At 39.1% G+C, this 22,901-nt stretch overlaps 5 protein-coding genes across 12 annotated transcripts; 3 read left to right on the plus strand and 2 right to left on the minus strand.

The window, feature by feature from the left end:
* The first annotated feature begins 69 nt into the window (after positions 1–69).
* Positions 70–4,462, plus strand: LOC117230046 (uncharacterized). 2 transcript variants are annotated; one of them, XM_076519079.1, is made up of 11 exons: positions 71–441; positions 509–1,113; positions 1,173–1,285; positions 1,369–2,965; positions 3,044–3,174; positions 3,245–3,430; positions 3,507–3,673; positions 3,748–3,870; positions 3,931–4,002; positions 4,075–4,157; positions 4,254–4,462. In XM_076519079.1, the coding sequence occupies exons 1-11, from the start codon at positions 433–435 to the stop codon at positions 4,366–4,368; spliced, it is 3,201 nt and encodes a 1,066-aa protein (XP_076375194.1). In that variant the 5' UTR covers positions 71–432; the 3' UTR covers positions 4,369–4,462. The 2 variants fall into 2 exon arrangements, with proteins under 2 accessions (XP_076375193.1, XP_076375194.1); XM_076519078.1 differs by having other exon boundaries at positions 70–441; positions 3,931–4,157.
* On the minus strand, positions 4,406–11,598 carry LOC117229689 (transcription elongation factor Spt6). Of its 4 annotated transcripts, none has more exons than XM_033486329.2 (10): positions 11,343–11,598; positions 11,146–11,230; positions 10,816–11,012; positions 10,602–10,718; positions 10,458–10,475; positions 6,927–10,378; positions 6,274–6,790; positions 5,963–6,203; positions 5,441–5,885; positions 4,406–5,360 (listed from the first exon to the last, which is right to left on the minus strand). In XM_033486329.2, the coding sequence occupies exons 1-10, from the start codon at positions 11,379–11,381 to the stop codon at positions 5,165–5,167; spliced, it is 5,307 nt and encodes a 1,768-aa protein (XP_033342220.2). In that variant the 5' UTR covers positions 11,382–11,598; the 3' UTR covers positions 4,406–5,164. The 4 variants fall into 4 exon arrangements, with proteins under 4 accessions (XP_033342220.2, XP_033342219.2, XP_033342222.2 ...); XM_033486328.2 differs by having other exon boundaries at positions 4,406–5,363; XM_033486331.2 differs by lacking the exon at positions 10,458–10,475.
* Positions 11,599–12,116: 518 nt separating this feature from the next.
* Positions 12,117–13,972, plus strand: aurB (aurora kinase B). 3 transcript variants are annotated; one of them, XM_033486332.2, is made up of 7 exons: positions 12,117–12,446; positions 12,518–12,677; positions 12,775–12,966; positions 13,034–13,168; positions 13,236–13,394; positions 13,461–13,692; positions 13,774–13,972. In XM_033486332.2, exons 2-7 carry the CDS (start codon positions 12,565–12,567, stop codon positions 13,861–13,863), a joined length of 921 nt encoding a protein of 306 aa, XP_033342223.1. In that variant the 5' UTR covers positions 12,117–12,446; positions 12,518–12,564; the 3' UTR covers positions 13,864–13,972. The 3 variants fall into 3 exon arrangements, with proteins under 3 accessions (XP_033342223.1, XP_033342226.1, XP_033342225.1); XM_033486335.2 differs by having other exon boundaries at positions 12,548–12,677; XM_033486334.2 differs by having other exon boundaries at positions 12,117–12,436.
* Positions 13,973–14,458: 486 nt separating this feature from the next.
* Positions 14,459–16,963, minus strand: LOC117229880 (calcineurin subunit B type 2). Of its 2 annotated transcripts, XM_033486772.2 has the most exons (6): positions 16,813–16,963; positions 16,593–16,632; positions 15,995–16,206; positions 15,720–15,929; positions 15,554–15,648; positions 14,459–15,473 (listed from the first exon to the last, which is right to left on the minus strand). In XM_033486772.2, the coding sequence occupies exons 1-5, from the start codon at positions 16,813–16,815 to the stop codon at positions 15,601–15,603; spliced, it is 513 nt and encodes a 170-aa protein (XP_033342663.1). In that variant the 5' UTR covers positions 16,816–16,963; the 3' UTR covers positions 14,459–15,473; positions 15,554–15,600. The 2 variants fall into 2 exon arrangements, with proteins under 2 accessions (XP_033342663.1, XP_033342662.1); XM_033486771.2 differs by having other exon boundaries at positions 14,459–15,648; positions 16,813–16,962.
* Positions 16,964–17,662: 699 nt separating this feature from the next.
* Positions 17,663–22,837, plus strand: LOC117230014 (ubiquitin-protein ligase E3C). Its single transcript, XM_033487041.2, has 5 exons — positions 17,663–17,914; positions 18,008–18,476; positions 18,539–19,080; positions 19,147–21,209; positions 21,344–22,837. Exons 2-5 carry the CDS (start codon positions 18,010–18,012, stop codon positions 21,509–21,511), a joined length of 3,240 nt encoding a protein of 1,079 aa, XP_033342932.2. The 5' UTR covers positions 17,663–17,914; positions 18,008–18,009; the 3' UTR covers positions 21,512–22,837.
* Positions 22,838–22,901: the final 64 nt, after the last annotated feature.

A 22,901-nucleotide genomic window follows, 5' to 3' on the forward strand; every position in this document is an offset into this window, starting at 1 on the left:
TAAAATGGTGGGGATGTTTGTACAAGCTAAGGGAGCGTGCGCAAGGCGGTCGAGAAAACGAGCGGACAAAGCCCAGTTCCGCTCATTGGCTTGGCCGTCTTGCGTCAGCTGATCTCGCTTCTCATTAGTCAATGTTTTTCGTTAATAACTCGTAAACAAAGCCGCGGATTGCACTAGCGCTAAGAAAACAGTTACTTCAAATGACTTCAGAAACCCCACATTTCCCGATATTGAGTAACTTTTGGGACACTCTGTATTACGTACTACATATTATGGTCTAAGGTGGCACATACATATATATATGGTGTGTGTTTAAATTTCAAAGTACATAGTGGGGGTTATGGAAATTGCGCGCGTATACTACATGATATTGTATTAGATTTTTACGTGAAATATTGTATTTTTGTAAACAATTGACACGAGTTTTTTTAAATGGAAGAGGTAACCGTTTATTGTTATGGTAGGAATCTATTCATTGCAATTCTGTTAACAGTTTATACTTGTACAGGTAACGTTCTCAGATTTCCAAAATGACGAACGGTATAAAAAGTTGGAACGGACATTAAAATTAGCTTCTTTCAAGAAAAGAGTTAGACAAGAAGAAGACGAATCATGGCATTTACCCATGTCACCTAGTATGTCCAGCATTAATGTGGACGCATCTGATGTCAATACGAATATTCCAGATTCACGAGCCTTTAAAATTGGCAGCGAAATTGTTTCTTCTAGCAAAAATCTAAGAAATATAGTGCTAAAAAAGAAAGACCTAAAGAATAATCTTCAAACTATATCCACGTCTAGTATTAGAGACTTGAACAGTACGAATGGCTTGCAAGATCATTTTATGATGCCACCTCCTAATTGTAATTTTATTCCTGGGAGCTCTAAAAAAGTAAACAGTACACCATTAGCTAATATCAACAGAAATGCACCAGTATATTTGAGTAAATGCGCTTCATCTGATACTGATAAACAATCTCTTAAATTAAATAATTCTGCTTCCCTACAAATTAGTCCTAATAAAATAGCACATGATAGAATTAGAATGTTTACTAGATGGAAAGTCATATTAAACGAACAGAGACAATTGATCATTCAAGGAATAATAAATGGGTAGGTCTGTGTGTAGTACGTACAAATGCATTGATACTAATTTCACTTTATTATTACAGTAGCAAATTTGCTAGAAGCAAGCCTATTGTAAGGAGAATAATATCAACTAAGGTTCAGTCTATATCTAACCATATATATCATTTGGAAGGGAATATTGTTGACAATGAATGTGGTAAATTATTTTGAAATTTCTTAAGTATAACTAAATCGTTTACATATTTTTATATATGAAACTAAAATATAATAACTTCGTAGAGTTACCAGATTATGTCAGAGGTAAATTTTACAATGGATTTCCGGACGACTGGGAGAATGTTCATCAGATATGGCAATTGTATATACAACAGGGTTCCAGACTAACGTTTCGTTGGCCTACTCCACTCGCAGATAGCGATGATGACATAAGAAGTGAAGTAACAGATCTCACATTTGCATCTATAGAAAATACATCTCCACCAAAGTCATTTGCTAATTTGCAAACAAACCAGAACAAACAGAATTTTACTGTGCTGAATCCTAATGCAAGTAAAGATAATCAGTATTCTTATAAGGACAGTAAAACAAATAAATTGAAGGATAAATTAAATGTAATTGTTAATAGTATAAAAGATCAAAATTGTTCCGAAGAATTTGTTAGTAAAGTTATTGATATATTTGATTGTTTACATTATGTTGTGTCATATGGATCGAGTAAAGAGAATGAATCCAATATGGAAATTTCAACATCGATGCAGAGTAAAAGTATAGTGCAAGAACAAAAGAAACATATCAGCAATGAATCAATTCCTTCATACAATCCTATCGAATGTGAAATGGATAAATGTAAGAATATTAATATATATCATAACAAAAATACTACTTCTAAGGACTCCTCATTAAATATGAGAAATCACACTAAAACAAATAGTCGCGTATATAAAGATGCCTCCGATAGCGAGAGTGAAATTTATACTGGAATTCCGAAAATTTCTACGGAGCGAATATTACAGCAAAGAGAAATCTTAGTGAAGCCTCATAAACGTAAAACAAGATCAACGAAGCTTTCACAACGGTATTGCGAGGCTCAGGGAAAGAATATTCAAAATAGTAATAATATGTACAGTAACGATTCTGGTGTTAGTATTATTGGAGATCAAATAGAGTTTTCAGGAATGGCAAAATTAACGAAATCGAAGGTAGAAAATAACGTTAATGAGAATGTTAATCTCGGTCAAACAGTAAGAGGACAATCGAAAGGGTCCAATGTCTCTACAAAAGAAATAAGTGCTGATAAAATGCTAGAACATTTTGTTGAAAAAGATTCTATGTCTCTTCATAAATTAACAAGAAATGCTTCAAGCTCTTCTGATATAGATGAATGTGATACTGGTGAAATCAATGGAACTGTAGAAAATAAGAATGTTGTTTCCGAAACAAATTTTCAGAATGAAGCTTCAAAGAAACGGAACTATAATGTCGCGAATAACCAGTATCAGTTATTGAATAAAATATGCAAGCCTGTTGTGATTAGTTCAGAAGCTGTTGATACAAATAAAATGTATAAAGAAATTAAGCAAGCTAAAACTGTTAATAAAAATGGTAAAGTATCAGAAAAAGAGGTACAACCCCTGGTACAGAAAAAGTCTCCTATAAAAGTACTTAACACTATACAAAATACTGATTCAGACGCGTTAATTGATAATAATCGTGAAGAACATGAAGGATCAAAAAATCTTATACAGCTGAATCAAATACGTATTTGTGGAGAAGAACAGAACAAAGATGATATTAAAACTGAAAAATTAACCGGTTGGACTCCGGTACTTATATATAATCCTGTGTTATGTTTAACTTTTGAGGGAAAATTACTGAAGTAAGTGTTAGTACGCTCCGTTAACCGAATCTTATTTCATTAATATATAGCAATATATTCATGATTATGAATGCGTAGCGATGCTGGTCACGTTGTTAAACGAAGATTTCGAACGGACGCTGTACTTCGTCGAATATCACCGAAATTGGTCGAAACCATAACTCATAAGTTCTATACACTAGTTGGCGATTTAAATAATCACAAACATGGTAAGAAATTCTAATACTTCATCGTCAAAAATATGAGACAGCTAACTAGAAATTATTATTGTGTATAAAGTGATACCTAAACAGTTGGTCACTCAATGCCGTAACGGATGTCCGACAAGGATAGATCAGTTTTGCAAGACATGGGAATCATTGCAAAATGCTGGTGAAACTGATGACGATACAGAAAATAATATCCAGAATATTCGCATGAGCTCGAAAGGCAGGAGAATTATACCTCCGTTAAGTTATTGGACTGGTAAAATATTGAAGTTATTTGTTTTTCAAAATATGACTTAACAATCAAGCAAAGTGACAATGTTTTTTCTCTTCAGGTGAACGTGTTTCTATGAAACATAATAAATCAGTGTATACTCCAGGTTCTTCACATGACTCTTCAGTGGAATATATGAGTAAAAGTCTTAACAAAAATAAATCTATGAATAAAACAACGAATCAAGAAAATAATTCAAACAAGGAACAAGGTTCGAAAGAATTTAAGGTACGTGACGCTATAACAGACATGTTATAGATCGGGTATCTGACAGAGAATTTAATCAATAAAATTATATATAGAGTCCAGAAAGCACTGAAAATACAAAAGGAGGCGTGGTGAAAGGAAGAAAGAAAAAGAAAATCGCTCAGGAGCTATCAGATTCAAGTGACGCCGCTGACATTAGAAGTCCTCCTGCGAGCAAGGTAACATTTCTTTTTCGCTTTTTGGTATATATATTTATTTTACTATGCTCAATTTAACAGAGACAAAGGTTCACTGCGAATCTGCAAGAATCCTACACCGCCGTATGCACGACAAATAGTCCAAGAAAATTGGTAAATGATTTATTATTACGGATTTTTGATTGGATTATTAAAGAAATAGTTGTACATTGTTCATTCTTACAGCGTAAACGTTGTTTGGAAAATGAAAGAACCGAATGGAAAGCAAGATCAAATACTGAACAGATTACATCACCAGTTAAAGAAATGTAATAAACATTTTCGTGTAATTTTCGGTTGTGTTGAACTTTTGATTATATTCTATTTACTGTTCGATGTTATTGACACGTAGCATACTTATTCAGGTCGACGGATCAATCTATATCCGGGAATCATTATAACGTAAATTACTTTTGTTACCGAAGTAAACGTTGCCCGAATGACACGTTATCGGAGGATCAAGAATCTTATGTACAATAGAAACTTATCTTTTAGTTGTGACTGAAGAGAAGTAATGTAAAGTTTTATATGTATTTCGTGAATAAAACATACACAAAAAATCTGTACATCTTAATCATAGAAATTGATCATTTTCCGTCTTTATGGTAAAATGCATTTGCCTCGTTTCAATGGAAACGAGACGTACGTATTAAAGCTTATTGCAACATATGAAATAATGTGTAGACTATTTTTATTGTTCAATAATGTAACTTAACAATTGTATAAAGCACGTAAGAAATATATTCCATTCCTAAGCCAGTAACATAAGAAATGTACAATAACTTAGCGTCAGTAAAGTTAAAATTGAGAATGTGTTATAGGTACTAAGTTGTAAATCGATATGCGATAGTACAGTGACGAATAAGATTTTAATAAAAGGGGTTCACGGTTTTTCAAACCGTACAATTATGGATACGTTTAAACGTAATCAGAGAACTCAAACGACGCCTTATATGTACATATGCGTATATATACGTATATATACGTAGCATGCCATTTTAGTATGTAGCCAGTATCACTCTCCTAAGTATATAAATGTGCAGGGGAAGATAATGATTTATTCATGAGTATAGTAACTTTGTAAATGGCTTCGCCATTCTTTTTGTTTATACAAGACGATAGATGCTCACCAGCTACGGGCGATCGAATCTTCGATTAGACAAGATGCCCTGTAATTTCCAATTCGCTTGCGGACTTTTCTGTATTGCACCTTTTTTTTATATCGGGGCCGAATAATATTATCGAAAGCATGAAGTATTAAGCAGAAACTAATCCGTTAGCTTTCATCGTACAGGGGAGTACCGTCTCCGCTGAGAGACATACTCCGAGGACTAGAATTAGTATGCGGCGTTCCCCGTGGAGATTTGTAAGATGGTGTGCGCGTCGATGTTCTGTTTCGTGGGGTTGTTCTACCGACGGATTCTTCATAGTTTCGCGGGGTTTTCCTCGATTCCTCATATCTTGGCGTCGAGCTGCTAATAGAAACAACATACATGAGCAAGGTGTTGGATTTTGAATTAAATATTCAATGGACAAATCGTTGAACACTTACGACATTCGGGGGCCAGTTTTCAATCTCGCCCAGGCCTCGGCTGCCTTTTTCCAATCCATCGGGTCGCCAGGTGTCGACATAGGAGGCGTAGGTCTGTGCGATGGGGTGGACCTATGGTGACCTGGAGTGGCGACCGAGGGAGGAGGTGGATGAACGAAGGGACCCTGTTGATGATTAGGCGTCTGCTGTCCATATCTGGGAGTCGGTTGACCATGGTGTGGAGTGTGATGCGGTGTCTGGTACGGTGTCATGAATGGCGTTTGCCCGGATGGCGTGTATGGTGTGTTCGGGTAGGTGTGAACACCACCGTAACCAGCCACGCTTGCGGTTCCCGGAGTATGTGGTGGATAGTGATGTGGAGTTTGGTTTGCCACTTGTGACAGAGAGTGTAGCATGTGATGAGGAAGATTTTGGGCTACTCTTTGTATCGCTTCTTGATTCATTCCTGCAACAAATTCGATATTAGAGTGATCCGGTGGTTAGGAAGAATGGAAAACATTGGTACCGAAGAGAGCTACCCACCGCTTACTGCTCCCGGAGTAGTGTGGTAAGGTGTTCTGGAAGTCATTGCACCACGTGGAGTGCTAGGAGTCGATTGTCCTGGCACCGGATCTCTGAAATGCTCCTTGAACCAGCGAAACAGGTCGTTCACTCTACCGAACATTTGTCCTCGGAATCGAAATCCTTCCGGCGACACTGTGACGTACTCGTGGCGACACCGAGTTCGCGGCAAGTAGGATAATAGGAATTTACCAGGATAATTCTGAAACGTGTACGGAAAACTGTGAATGTGTATTACAACTCAACGCCGCCGGAAATCGACTGCGACAAACCTTGGCAGCGGATATTATGTACGGTATTCCTCCAGGATTCTCTTTCTTTTGCTCCTTCAGTATTTCCTCGGCCTTGTCTTTAATACCCTCCACGGTAAGTTTGTAGTACTTGAAGTCCAACAACTCTGAGGCATACGCGGCCATCGGGTTCACGTGCCTCGCTATTATCTCATCCAGATCTTCGAACTCTTCGTTCCCGATCCATAAGCTTTGTCCCAACGAGAACGCATTTTCTTTTCCTTCTTCCCTAACGTCGATGTGTTGGTAGACTTCGTCGGTGACCTTCCACGTGACCGTCAAATGGTCAGCACCCTTGCTGCTCGGTCTGACGATTGCTTCACCTTGCTTCATGGTCTGCATCAATTTCTCTGCTTCCGCGAAACTGATATTGTGGAAAGACGGATGGACGATCACTCGCTTCACGTAAGTTTGTCGTTGTTTCGCCTTCTTCGCATCCTCCTCGACCTTGACGTCCTTCTGCTCCGTCTCGGTGTCGTAAAAAGGATCGCGTTGCGGTCTGAAACGCCATAGAAATCATGAACATAACAGTTGCAACAAAACAAAACGATGGTTTGGATTAATTTTTAAATAGCGAAATAAATAAATTACTACGATACAAAGCTGGGTGGCAAAGCTACAAAGAGGCCGTGTACCTCCATTCATGGTTCTTGTCTGCTAGATCGCTACTCTTGCTGGTGCACTCAACGCTGAATCGTTCGACCTCGATTTTGATGATGCGGCAATGAATGATCTGCCCTATGCTGACTCTTTCCTCGGGATTGGCGACGTGTCTGTCGGACAAGTTCTTAATGTGAATGTAGCCGGATATCCCGTTGTCCAGCCTCAACCTGACGCCGGTTGCTTTACCGGGGCAAGCACCGGCGTCAAAATGATTCCAGACCTCGGAGAGCTCGGGGAAGTCGTTCTTCAAGCAGAACGGGCACTGCCAAAGACCAGTCTCGTCGTTTCTTACGGGATTCGCCTGGTCGAGTTGATCGCCCTGAGGTTTCCTATGGCTGATACCCACGACGGTTGCCAGGACCAGTTTGCCCACATAGAATGTTTCTGGCGTCTCCTTGGTCAGAATATCGAACAATCTCTCCGCGCTCGGCGACTGATACGGCACTCGCAGATCTTTGTAACGACAATTCAGCTCTGCCCTAATGTCGTAGAGTGTGACGCACTTGTTACCGAATCCCTGTCTTTCGAGCTCCTCCGCAAACGCGTCGAGATCCAAGTCCTTCAGCCTCTCGGGCGACTCGAGGATCTCTTCGAGAGCACCGGCGGGGTTCGCGTCCTCGTCATCGTACTCGAGCGCGTCGACAGCCATTTTCCTCGCCCATTCATAGGTCTCTGGATGCACACGGGACCCATCGAGCACCTCCACGTACGCTTCGGTGCTGTCTCCCAAGCTATTCGTATCTATCTTGATAAAACCCGCGCAATTAATAAAAACCTTGGGCCCCATGTGACAAGCGGTCACCAGCTGCGTTCTGTTCTCTAACCTTTGGTTGGTTTGCTTCAGCATTTTGATCAACGCTTGGCCTTTCCTCGGGCCGAGACCGCATACGAATTGCACCAGGTTCCCACAATAGGCTTGCTGCACCGCCTTGTTCACGTCGACACCGACCTCGTTCACCCTGTTAACGAACTCTAGATACAGGTTTTCGAGGAGCTCGTCCTTCGGCAATTGATCCTGCAAGCTGTGGTACTTCAAACAGAGGATCTCCTCGTCGGCGGTGCACAGTTGAGAGAACTCGACCAGAGGATCTTGCATTCGTCTGGCCAATGAGATCGCCTGCCGCAACAGCTCCGGATAGTCCCGGAATTCGGACACGCCCTTGTTACTGTTCGAATAGATTTTGGCCAGTTCGTTGTCGCAAATCTCGACTTGAATAGCCGGGAACTGTTCCTCCTCCGCCAGGGTCGCAATGCATTCCTTAACGTCGGCCGCGATCATCATCGCCTCCCTAGACTCGCCTCCGATCACCACCACGTGTGGCTTCTTCGTGGCTAGGAAATTTCTCAGGGCCAACAGGTCGGCTTCCTTCATGACTTTCTCGTCTTCCCGGTAGCTGTTCTTCCGTTTCATCAGATGCGGTAGTCTCAGGTAATCGGTACACTCGCCGTCCGGGGCTATGAGGCAGCTGAACGCGGCCTGAGAGTAATCAGGAACGTACGCCAAACCCATCACGCGAAGTCCTTTGCTGGTGTCCCATTCCTCGTCCTCCTCTTCCGGCAGCTCGCAGGTGAACGGAGCCACTTTGATCCAATTGTACATTTTACGGCAGCACGCTCTCATCACGCATTCCTTAGCTTCCGCGATTAGATTCGTTCTAAGTTCTTTCTTCAGGCTGGGTATAACCATACGCGTCAACGCCATCTCCACGCTGCCAACTCTCAAAGCGTTCCAGTCTTGGACATTTTTGCTGAACTCGTCCCGATAATAGAGCTGCTTCGTCTCATCGACATAGTTGCTACTAGTGTTGCCCTCGATGCTGTCGCTTAACGAGATCGTGATCAGTTTGTCTTCTTCGGCTATTATCAGATTTAAGAACTGATCACCGACGAGATCACGCACGGGCTTGTCCTTCAGATACTTCATAGCGTAGATAGGATGGTTCTCGTCGATCTCCTTGACCCCCTTTTTCGTTGGTTTCACCGATATCTTCGCTCTTTCCATGTACATTTCCCGTACACATTTTCTGACCAGTGGCTCGCGGGCCAACTGTATCGCCACCATCAGCTGCCCGGCCTTCAGCACCTCTTCCGGCGTTCCGAGAATCTGGTTGCAGTGCTCGCTCGCGATGCTCAACGGTTCCGTGGGCTCCTGGTCCACCTCGTGTCGTTGATAATTGTCTCGCAGATTCTCGGCAAAGTGTTCCGGCGTCAGGCCGAATTTCTTCGCCAAACCATCGAGTCCGGCTCGCCTGCAGATCGAGTACGGGCCAGTCCGTACTGCTTGTTTCAAAGTCTCGTCTGGCTCCTCCTCCAGCTCGACTTCCGGTTCTTCCTCCGGAGGCGGATCCTCGCCGTTTTCTTCGGCTTCTGCGAGCTGTTGCCTACGCTTTAGAAGCTTTGCTTCTCGTCGCGCCTCTTTCTCTTTTTGTCGAACAGACTCCTGCATCGCCGGAATCTCCTGGTTGTAGTAGAGCATGAAATGATGGTACACGTCGTTCAATTCCTCGCTGGTTTGCACGTTCTTCAGCCGTTCTATGTCGTCATCCTTGATCACTCGTACGTTGTCGGCCAACGGAGCGTCGGGATTTTTCATGATCTCGTCGAGCTGGTGGTTTCGCATCTTTTCGAACAATTTCAATAGATTATCCTTCCTCTGGCGCAGCTGACACCATTTCGCGTCGAATTTGTACACCTTCCAAAGGTCATTGATATTCAGCTCCGGCAGAACGTATTCTTTCCTGTAAAACGATATGAACGGAATTTCGAAATGTTGATTCCGCATAAAGTCTAGAGCTTTTTTAATTTTGCCAATCGTCTGCGGTCCCTTTCGAGCTCTCTCTTTGGCCTCGGCGTTCAAGTGAGCGTCTTGAATAGAGATTGTCGGGCGACAGAACGCTTGCTTATAGATCCACTCGGCTTCCAGATCCAACTCATCGGAACCCTCTGCGACAGGTGTAACAGGAACCGAACGGAGCTGCATTCTTTCAGGTATATCCGTGTTGCGTATTTCGTTGTCCATGTCGGTGAAATGGCCACGTTTCAGTTCGCTGGGTTCGTAAATTTCGAAGATACTCTTTCTTGTGGTTTTCTTCTTCAATTGTTTCTTTGGTCTTCTCGGTCTTTCGGCATCTTCTTCGTCCATGTATTCGTCCTCCTCCTCCTCCTCCTCTTCTTCTTCCTCATAGTCCTCCTCGCCATACTTACCGAACTCATCGTAATCGAAATCAACACCAAAAATATCTTGAGCCTCTTGCAATGCCGCGTCCGAAAATATAGGCTTTTTCTTTTTACGTTTCTCGGCGATCGGTCTGCCGTCATCGTCGACAATAAAATCATCCGCGTCGGTGTACTCCCCTTCGCTTCCTTCCTCGTCGAACGTCTCCACTTCCGGCCTGTGGCTCCGTTCGCTTCTCCGTTCGTCTTCCTAATGAATAACAAAAACCTGTACCCGAGAACGAAGTAGAAGCACAACGGTGATTCGTCTTTCTGGCTACCGTACATACCATACTAATTTCTCTTTCCTGATAGAGGTATGAAAACAAGCACAAAAGTTAAGCGTTTCACGTTATGAAAAACAGCGAATGTTTCATTAGAACTAAAAACAAAATCATATATATCAACATGTAAAGATTAAGAATTTGGCTTACATCTCCAGAACCCTCGAATAGCTCATTCGCGATAGCATCCCTATCCTCGTCCACCTCCTTTTCTTGTTCTTCTTCAGATTCCTCATCTTGTATCCTGCGGAGGCGTTTGAAACGTTTCTAAAGTAAAGGATCACATCACTACATCCGTACGATCGATTAATTTTTAGGTATAACTGGCTAATTCGTAAATACGTTTATATATATGTATATGTACCCTTTCAACTTTAACACCTAAATTTTCTTCTATCAAATCATAATCCTCGTCCTCCAGGCGATCATCAAAGTCCTCGTCGTCGCTTTTTTTACGTTTTTTCGAAGTACCAGATCCATCGCTGTCCTCTCCTTCGCTTTCTTCGATGGGATTGTCGTCTATCAGATCCTTAAGTTCCTCGCGTAAGCGATCTTCATCATCTGCGAATGAATATTAAACAATAGTTTTTATTGCGTAACAATTAGAGCATGCACTGATAGAAATGGTACTTTGTAATAAAAAATTCCGCGCTCGATCATGACGGATTACTCAAAACGTATTACTCCGTCTCACCTTCCTCCTCCTCCTCTTCGCTCTCTTCGACGGCCTTTATCTTCTTTAACTTTTTCTTTTCATTTTCATCCAACTCCTCCTCCTCCTACAATATAACGGAACATATCGATAAGTGACATAAGCTGCCGAAATGTCGAATCAACAGAGAAAAACGAATAACACAGTTTCTTCCGAGCCCGATGAAACATCGCAAATACCTCGCTTTCTTCCGCTTCGGAATCTAGAAAATCAGCCATCTCCCCGTCAACAAGTTCAACTCCGTATTGGTAGAATTTACTCGAACTCAAACAACATAAGGATCTGGGGTCAAGTTAGTTCGAGGTTCGAGCACTTTACCCTGTTTCGCACTTGCTTCAGCTGTACGCTATACCCAACTCTGGTACTCAACTCGGGTAACCCGAGCTCACCCGAGCACGAGTGACAGTGACGACGACCAACGACGACTACTGTCTATGCTATACTATGGCTAGTATGATGTGTGTGTGCTTTGTGTGTATGTATAGAGTCGATCGTCGATACTAGGGGAATTATCAGAATAAGAGAAACACAGTATTTCAAAAAATCCCTAGTTTATGGGGAACACCTTAGTGTCTAAGACTTAGACCAGTTAGACCATAATATGGTTATGTCAAGGTCATGTCAAGAGCATACATATGCCACTATTACTGCTGAGCAGGCCTTCCCGGCATCCCAAATGAGATTGGCCGATGCTAATAGATTCCATTAACAATCCATTGGAATCATCCAATCGCATTCGTGAGATCTCCTCTCTTTGCCACCTTCTTACTTTAATTAGAGCTCTTAAAAACTAAAGCGTTTCATGGAGATAGTACAAACATATTAGAATCTATTCTAATCTCCACTGATCGATGATATAATACTGGCACCTCTTGTGACTAAATGAATAAGTTCCGTACAGCGACAATTAGTAAATGGCAAAACGTTGAAACTGTTCGTCGAATGGTACCTTGACTCCGGTATCACACCAATTGGTCTAGTGGCAAAATGCTGAAACTAATATATAAAATTACCGATAGTTGATTTTGGCCAACAGTTCCAGCGTTTCGCCATCTACTAATTGGCGCTGTACGGACCCTAAACGGAGCTTTAGTTTTTCACCACGCGAGGCGTCAATATCATCCAAACAGCAACTAAAGTTTAAATCAAACGTTGGAGCCATTGGAACGAGGGAACTAAAAGCGTCGAATAGTTTTTTTTAAATACTAAATATCAATTGATGGTTTTGTTTAAAAGTTATTAAATACTTGACACAAGTAACTGCTGGACGAAGGTATTTTAAGGTATATAAAATATACTGAATATGTGTTGAATTGCTTCACAAATTCAATTAAATATTGGTATCGTATGACAGGTTCAAGATTAAGAAAAATCATTTTTTAAGAGCAATCAGGATTAATTATGGCACACGGGAATCTATGTAAATTACCTTCTAATGTTCCACCTGAATATAAAGAGGCTGTTTTAGAAACTTTGCATAAAATGGAAGAACATGTTAATAGTAGAGGTCATAGGTATGTTAAATTATTAAACTGTAAAGTTGATACATTTAATAATATTTGTGCGTATATGATCATAAAGATATGATAATGCTAATCGTTTATTTTTCAGATATAAATGGAATTTGAATGATTTCGAAATCGGATCACCATTGGGCCGTGGTAAATTTGGTCGTGTTTATTTAGCTAGAGAAAAAACCACACATTATATGGTTGCTTTAAAGACTTTATATAAAATAGAATTAATGAGAGGTCGTGTAGAGAAGCAAGTAATGCGTGAAATTGAAATTCAAACACATTTGAGGTGATTATACACAATTCTAACTGAGTTCTTTTAATTTTGTACGTGTATTGCAATATTTTATTTTTAGGCATCCCCATATCCTCCAATTGTTAACTTATTTCCATGACCATAAACGCATTTATCTTGTGTTAGAATTTGCAGCTAGGGGAGAATTGTATAAAGAATTAAAGCGTCAACCCTATGAAAGATTCAACGAACACTTGTACGTATTTCTAAATGAATAATTTTCATACTATGCTAAATTTTACACGCAATCTCTTGTTACTTAGATCTGCAAAATATACATATCAAGTTGCGGATGCATTAGAATATTGCCATCGAAACAATGTAATTCATAGAGATATAAAACCAGAGAATTTATTGCTTACATACGAGGGTGATATCAAATTGGCAGACTTTGGGTGGTCTGTTCATGCACCATCATCTAAGTGAGTATGGTTCGTTAACAAATCTTAGAAGGATATTTAAACTATTCACAATTTAAATGATTGCAGGAGAAACACGCTTTGCGGAACATTAGATTACTTACCACCAGAAATGGTAACAGGGCAAAATTATGACATATACGTCGATCATTGGTGTTTAGGTATTCTCTGTTATGAATTTTTAGTTGGTAATCCTCCTTTTCTAAGTGATTCTCAACAAGAAACATATGCTAAAATAAAAACTGTAAATATAGAATGGCCATCGGTAATAACACCAGGAGCTAAAGATCTCATATCAAAAGTAATCCTTATTCATGTTCCTTTGATTTGTGTTATAATTTTTTGGCGGGATTGTTTATATTTTTTTATATCTTGTTCACAGTTAATCAAGCGACAAAGTTCTGCAAGAATTTCTATGGCTGCTGTTAAAAATCATTTTTGGATTTTAAAACATAAGGACGCACATTCATGAAAAATGTTTATATATCTTATACCACTACATAATTCTATAAATGTGTTTTATACAATAACTGTAACAATTTTTCTACTTATCCAATAAAAGGAAGGTAAAATTAAAGAAATGAATTAAATTGTTTATTTTCACAAACATTAATAACGCAAATCTTATAATTACATTTAAAATAATAGTTGTATTAATTTCGGTAGTCAGAACTTTGAAATAATCGTTAAGGCTAATTTAGGTTGATATTTGCTATATCCAATGCAACTACAGTAGAACCTTGATGTACATGATTCTTAGAGCGAAATTTGTTTATTTCTTAGACAATACAGTTGAGATAATCGAAAATTCCGATAATCAAAATTTTGGTAATGGAGCTCGCAATGTGTAATAACGTTTGTATTAATGTATTAATAGGCGCTGAACAGATTTTCTAGTTTTCATCGCAAGAAAATAGCTGATGAATACGATTTATTCAGAGGTAAAACCGTAAATAAATATAATTATGGTAATGTATTGTATGAAATTGATGAACAGCAGCATAGCACGCATAACTGATAATAAAGGGAACGGAAGTTTAAAAGGTTGAGAAAATAAATATCTGGAATAGATTCGTAAATATCAGATTTAATAAATGTTACATAAATTTATTTCAACAGAGCTTGTAATTTTGAACTTTGATTGGACATTAAGATTTGATAACATGTAGATGTATAAACAATCATATTAATGGAGTAAAAGGACACGCATAAATCCTTAAATATTATAATGTTATCCTCTTAATAATCATACAAGGAATAAATATAATCATACGAATGTAATTATGCATTTGAAAGTTACAAAAATACCATTTGGGTTTCAGTCTTATTCATGTTGTAGTACAAACAGACTTTTTATGACAAGTTCCAACATGGTTCTACCAAAAAGTACTTCTCCAATATTAACAGTATTTAATCAAATAACATGTATCTCTTTCAAATGCACAACTAGTAGTAGTTAAATATGAAACAATATATAGTACAATATTTCTTCTGAAATCAGTTGGAAGCTTTCTGGAGATTCATTGTTTATAACATAATGGTTCGCGTATTATAATATAAATAGGACGTTCCCATTCATATGATTCCAATGGCATTTCATTAAAAAAAAACTAAAAATACACAACAAAAAATGTAACGTTCTTCTTAAAAGTATTGCACATTAGTCAAGAATACTGTACAATAATAATTAGAAGATGTGCCGCATGTAAAATGTAATGTTTAGAAAAAGAATATTTCATCTAATGACTTACATTTACCCGACTGTACTTCCATAATTTTTGGAATTAATCTTTCACATATATGGTAAATGTAATTATAAATTAAACAAATAATAACAAAATTATCGCATTAATATCAACTAAAAAATAAATATATATATATATGAATATATATGTGTGTTTTAACAAAAGGTGCGCAAACGCGTAACGTTAAAGTTACACGGAATAGCAGGTGTGCTCGATATTAGAAAGTTGGCGGTGAATTAACTCTAATATACATTGCATTATAAATAAAACTTTAACGGCGATAAACTTATATATAAATTGGCTTGACCGAAGGCTTGGTAGTGGTCATGTTTTCAACCTACACAGAGCTTTGTTACTTACAATTATTCAATAAAATCTGTTATTAGTAATGAATTTATAAAGTCAAATTGATGTTACCATATATTGATATCTAATATTTTTTTGTTTTTACAGATTTTGATTATTTAAACGTCAACCACCATCTTCTTATGAATATCTGTATTTCCAACAACCTAGAATTTTAACATTACGAATATATTATGCAATTATTATAGTTTGAATCATTTTGTTCATAAATACTTACAGAACAGAATTCTTCAAAACTGATTTTTCCGTCTTCGTCTTTATCGGCAAATAATATTGTTTTATCAACTATTTGTTGAAGTTGTGTGTCTTTTAGATTATTGCCTACCATCATTTTAAGTACTTGGAATAATTCTCCATTGCTTATGAAACCATCGTTATCCATATCGTAAATTCTGAAGGCAAATCTTAATTTGCTCTCTTTATCACCCTGTAAAATAAGATATTTTGTTTAAATGGAATGTTAGAAGTTATTAAATAATATATTTTGCATACCTTAACGCTGAATTGAGAAACACCATGGATAAATTCTTTAAAGTCCACTTCTCCATTACCGTCTGCATCAAATATATCAATGACGCGTTGAACCAAAGGATTTTGTTGCAATTCTGGCAATGACATGAATTCATCAATGCTCAGGGCACCGCTGTTATCCAAATCTAACTTTCTAAAACGTTTTCCTAGTCTCCTAATTTCATCGACATCAACTGGGACATTAATTAATTTTATATTAGTAAGAAGAATTATTTCGCACATAATTTCAATAATGTTTGTATCATAAACTGTTATTAATATGATCACTTTATATGTGTAACTGTAGCACTATACAGTAAAGTATGAACAAATACAGGGTCAGAAACTTTATAAGTGCTATGTTTAGTTAGTGATAAAAATAAATTAGAGGCAGAACAGAAATTAAAAAGGGAAAAGCCTTTCGGTGCTACGCATCGAGATAATAATTCATTTCGAATTATACAACAAAATATTTTTATGATACTGTAAAAAAAGTAAATTCGATTCCGTTCGAACAGAAAAGATCGTGCAAACAAAATAGATTACTTGGTAATAAAAATAATATCTGGTATTGACTTACAATTCGAACATAATTCCATAGGCAATGAACTTTCGTTACCCTGTAAAAAAGAAAATGAATGAATTACATATTCCGTTAATAGCATAACAAACCTTGATAACAGCAATTATAAAATAGAATGTTTTTCTTAAGAAAATGGTACAAAAACAGGACAACATAATACTTTAACTTGCCGTCTTGTAGAATTAAAAGAAATTAAAATTTAATCAAACCGAATTACCATCGTGAACTCGAATCAGTTAACTTCTGTTAGAAATTCAGCAGAAAACGCCAAAATTGATCAGCAGACACTATTTTATGGTTGATGATCAATGAAAAAGTAGGGAACATAGATAGGAAACTGTGAGAAAAATTTGACTTCACGTGTATGTGCATGCATGAGACAACACACATGCATACATAACACCTAATATCATGTATGTACGTATATAGGTACATATACCGAACAAAGGAGGCCCTTCAAAGTTTCAAATCATAATTGTTTTTATTTTATATTTTCATTAAATAATTTATTAAGAATGAACGAGAAGGCATTTGTCTGTAACCATTATTTGAAAGCAATAATATTTACTAGCCTGTTTCGCTTACAAGGACGAACAAAGTTATCAAGGACTTTGGCTCAGATTTATTTTAAACAGATACATATTCACCTGCTGTAAAATGAACCAATAAAAAGTCTGTCGCGTGATCTCAAGCGCTACCATTGTCGTATAAGGCATTGAGTATTCTTACAGAAGAGAAACTCCGATTTTCTTGATAATGAATCTCTAGTGCGCATGCGTTCGTAAATAGTAGCCACAGAAATCCGTATTGAAAGGCGCATGAGTATGCAAGTTTGCACATTATGAACTGCATTTGACATAGTAATATTTATGTTCTATTACTTAAACTCCGCAATATCTGCACACAAAGCATATAAAACTTAACTCAAATATATCAAAACATTCAGTTACACGACAAAAATAATTTTGCGAGTAACATTCAGTTCTTATACTTATGTATATTTGTTAAACATAGTTTTTCATCGTACTACATTTCAAACGTTGCTGCCCTTTCCAACGTTTCCAATTCTTCGCGTGCAGATTCTTTTGTTCTCTTTGATCCGGGAGTCCAGCACAAAGGAAGGAGACATCAATTCACAAAAACGGCAACACTGTCCCCATGTAGTTCGAAAATTTCGGGATCATGAATAGCAGAGCTTTCGACAAATGAGTTTCGTTTCTGTAAGAATGCTCTGTGGTGGCTTTGTAACTGCAATGATCTCAAGAAATTTCGATTGCAGTTATGGAGCCGTTACTGTATACAGTAAGTCTTCCTCTATGGTAAGTAATCGAAAATATTAGACATTTTCCCGTACACGCACCTCATCCATGACGACAATGATAAATATTTATCGGTTTGGTGGCCCGTTTTAGAGATGAATAAACCTGCTATGTTATTGAGGAAACATAGATACATGATGTATAGCTTCGAAGGAGATTACAGACGTAAACCACAACAAAATTTAGCCGGTGCGAGCAGGAGAGATGATAAAGCGGAAAAGTCACTACTATTGCAACATGCCCAATTGGAACGTTTAAAACGAGAGCAGCAGCGCAGAAGACACTATGCAGCCTTGAAAATTCAAGCGTTCGTTTGCGGTTTCATTGTTAAGAAGCGTACGAAGATAATCGTGAGGAAAGAATTTGACGAGTTGCAACAAACCACTGGTCTTCGAAATTTTAATTTGGAGGACTTGATAGTGTATTTTCGAAAATTATTATTCTTTTACGATTTTTCTCTGGATACCGGTAGACTGGTGTGGATGTTGCAACATTTCTTAAAGCATGAACAAGAAATCAAACAGAAGTGTGTAAATTGCCCCGAATGGTTGTGGAGACTAAGGTAACATTGACAGTATAAAAGAAAACATTCTAAACCTACCGTACTAATAAATTATTTTACAGATGGATGCTTCGCATGTGTATGCAACACAATTCAGAAGCCCTAATACATGGAGCCTTATACAGCTCACTGGCAATACCATTGAGGGCTTTAGAAACATTTACTAGTCGAGAGGATACAGAAAAGACTTTAGGAGAACACAGTTATAAATATTTAGAAATAATCTTTGTATATTTGATAAAACACAAATATTTTGATCGATTAAGGAAATTAATAGATGAAAAAGTTCCACCTATGTTAGAGCCCAGCTCTGTTGCGGCAACCCCACTATCAAAATATCTAGTGGACATGATAAAACGTCCATTGGATTTAATTGGATACCTAGATCAAAAGGACGATTTTGCCGAGCTCGTCTTAAAGGAGCTCTGTAGAAGCATATTATCGCCGAAAATGTCCGATTCAATTCGGATGTTTATTATTCCATCTCTGGCCGAATATAAAGAATTTCCATACGATCAGCTGATCGACTGCATCAACAGAGTTCAAATAGAGCGTACTATGAGTTTATTTTATTCCGTTTTATCTTTAGAATCAAATCGTTTGTGTAAGTATATATGTCAGCTGCGTCAGAGCATCAACAGAGACAAATACTAATGTTTTCCTATTGCAGCGACATACAAATCGAAGGACGTTCTAATCAATTACCTGCAAGTTCTCGCCGGGATAAGCTCGATGATAGTTCCTTTGGCTACCGAAGAGAACATAGATCAAGCGGATGATTCAGACACTGAGTCAAATGCTAGCATGATCGACGAAGAGCAAGCTGACATTCTGCACCAGTGCCTGGAAATGTTGAACGAGCAGCACCGTGTTCAGGAGATACTGTCAGCGGTGGATCGAACTAAAGATCCGGCGGTGTTGCAACCACTGTGCCAACTATGCCATCATTTGCTGATCACCAACAAACTAGCCACACATAAGTATAAACTGTTGTACATGCTCGCGTTCAGACCGATATTCCTGAAAAACTTATGGAACGCTCTGTTATCAGTTTCTCAAGTGTCGTTGTTCAGCGGAGCAACACCGCTGCTGCAGATCATGTCGCACGGGCTCGGTCTTTCGAGCGAGGACACGAAAAAGATCGTTCCGCTTCTAGTCGTGTTTTGTTCGCTATTTAGCTTGTTAATCGCCACGTTACACGACACAGAGTTTTTCGTTGAAACGACGGCGACGACGATGAGTGAGCAAACGTTAGACATGAACGGGCCGCAAGCTATGCCGTTCACGATCTCAGAGCTGGTGATGTTGTCCAGCCATCTGAAAGGTGTTTGCTTAGGCTTGGTGGAATTAGCGTTCCCTGATAGCAAACCGACCGTGCGAAACGATTACAAGGATGCGGTCCTCGGGTCATCCTGTCCGGTACCGAACCAGCAGGACACCAAAATCTGGACGCACCTGTTCAAGGTGACCGTCGGCCTATTACGCCAGCTGTACACCAGGGATCTGAGACAGCAATTTTGCCCGGAGGGACACTGGTTCGCCTCGAACATCCTGATACCCATCGACAAACCGCAGAATTTCACATTCGATAGACGTCGGCTACGGGAATACGTCCCGTTTCAAGGGCTCCGAGTATTCACCAGAGAGAAACTGGAAGAGGGCCCGCCATTGTCCTCAAGAGAAGTTCGAACGTTGACGCTGCTTCGCGAGATACCGTTCGTCGTGCCGTTCAACGACCGTGTGATAGTGTTTCAGTCATTGATCTATCGGGACAAGTCAGAACTACAAGGTGAAATGACACACTTCTTGCAAGGACCGTCGATCACGATATCGGTAAGGAGAAACTACCTCTACGAGGACGCGTTCCAAAAGTTGTCACTGGAGAAAGAGCCAGAGTTACGACTGAAAATGCGCGTGCAATTGGTCAATTCCGCCGGACTGGAGGAAGCCGGCATAGATGGCGGCGGCCTGTTCAGAGAGTTTCTATCGGAATTGTTGAAAACCTGTTTCGACCCCAATCGGGGCTTTTTCAGGCTCACCAAGGATAACATGCTGTACCCGAACCCGACGGTGCAATCGTTGGTCGACGATTTCCCGAAGCATTATTATTTTATTGGTAGGATATTCGGCAAGGCTCTCTATGAGAACCTGTTGGTCGAGCTTCCGTTCGCGGAGTTCTTCCTGTCGAAGATCGTTGGCCTTCAGTCGAACGTCGACGTGCATCACTTATCCTCGTTGGACCCGATCATGTACAGGAATTTATTATATCTTAAGAGTTACAAAGGCGACGTCGCCGATCTTGGCCTGGACTTCACGATTCTGTCGGACGAGCTGGGCGAACGACGAGTCGACGAGCTGAAACCAAGTGGCGCCGACATACCGGTGACCAATCACAACCGTATCGAGTACATCCATTTGATAGCTGACTACAAGTTAAATAAACAAATCCGGGCGCAGTGTTGCGCATTCAAACAAGGCATCAGCAGCGTGATCTCAATGGACTGGCTCCAGATGTTCAACAACAAGGAGCTGCAAGTTCTGATATCCGGTGCCCAGATCCCGGTTGACGTCAATGACTTGAAGTTGCATACCAACTACACCGGAGGCTACGCTCCCGAGCATCCTACCATCACCGCATTCTGGAAGGTTGTCAACGAGTTCAATGACCAACAGAAGAGTCTGTTGCTCAAGTTCGTTACCAGTTGTAGTCGACCACCGCTGCTTGGATTCAAAGTATGCCTATTTTCCAATTGCCTTTGAATTTCGTTTATACGCTTACAATTAAATTGCGTACTCGTTTCATCTATCCTTTCCTCTTTTGTTTCTTGATTCATTTCTTTGACAGAATATTCTTGTTATTGTTTCAGGAACTCGACCCACCATTTTGCATTCAACAAGCTGGCAGCGTAGATCACCTGCCGACCTCCAGTACCTGTATGAATTTGCTGAAACTCCCAGAGTTCCCGGACGAGAAGACTCTACGCGAGAAACTTTTGTATGCTATACAAGCCGGCGCGGGCTTCGAACTGAGTTAAGTTCCGTGTCCTTGGATTCTCACGAGCGAATTCTTTTTAGTTAAATCGGTACCTGATACCTGACTCTGTGTACATAAAAAGAAAAGAGAATTGTATGCGTAATCGGAGGACCAATCCGTAAACACAGACGTGGAGAAATACGACCACGCTCTTCTTAAGATGTATTTATTTTTCTTTCTCCAATTTACAAGAATATAATCAAGATACTTTTACAAAGGTAACGAAAAATTACCAGGTGGGGTGTGGAAGAAAGCTTTTATACGGTGTTGGTTTACACGTTAACGCGGCTCTTTGGGACCCATCGCGTCTGTGGTTACAGATTGAGTGCGTCTTCGAAATCTGAATGCAAATGTTGTAATATTTTATTAACGGTAAGAGCGATACCTTTACCAAGTGCTCCAAGTGTGTATCGTGTTCTCGTCATCTAGCGAATCAGAAACCTCTTGTTTCTATTCGAATCGCTCTTTCGCCCACATGATAGGTCGATGTTAGCGTTTCGTAGTGGGAGCAGAACATTTTTAAAGAATTTCAACATTGGGTTGGTTCGTCCTGTTCGGTACATGTATACAGTTCACGCGTTGTCCGTTCAACATCGAATTAAAGCGAACCACGAATGCAACGACAGTGTGCTATGACGTGTCCTCAATGACGAATAATATTTCAAAAATCATAGGTAAACGAAGAATTTTCTACGAAATTGTTTAATAACTGGTGACATCGTTTACAAAATTTTCAATTATAATTTCGACATAAGGGAAATGATTAAATTGATTTTTTTACCATTATAGTGTCATTAAAAAGTCTATTTTTATAATTATCAAGCATACTGGCGAAAGATAATGCTTTTGATTACTCAGTAGCTCTAGCATAAACATATTCGAACGAAATATAAGATAACGATTGCAATTACGAACTTTGAGTCAAGATGTCACACTTAGCGCATACTTCCTTGTCGCATAACGTTCCCAACGTGTTGTGTTTCACTTTAATGTTAAGTTCGAAGTTCGACGGACAATGCCTACATATACACGTGTATGCAGACACAAGCATATGTATATGATATCTATGCATATACGTATATACATGTACATTTTTTTGTTGTAACTTCTCTGCCCTTGGTAACATTTCTGTCTACAACTGTAAATTGTGTATATTTTTATGTTTTGTATTCGCCACGAAAGTCGTGCGACGCTATATCCGCATGGAGTTTACATGACAGGATAGGATATATGTATTTATAAATTCGTTAATATAGCGTGTAAATAAAAAAACCGAAGTCCTCGAGTGTTACACACATTTATGGAAAAATACATAATTTGAACGTTACACATCAGCCTTTCGTACTTTATTCAAAGAGAGTATATAATAGTATAAGAACGAACGGAGAGAA

The sequence above is a fragment of the Megalopta genalis genome, chromosome 2 (assembly GCF_051020955.1).
Source record: "Megalopta genalis isolate 19385.01 chromosome 2, iyMegGena1_principal, whole genome shotgun sequence".
In the NCBI taxonomy this organism is placed as follows: domain Eukaryota; kingdom Metazoa; phylum Arthropoda; class Insecta; order Hymenoptera; family Halictidae; genus Megalopta; species Megalopta genalis.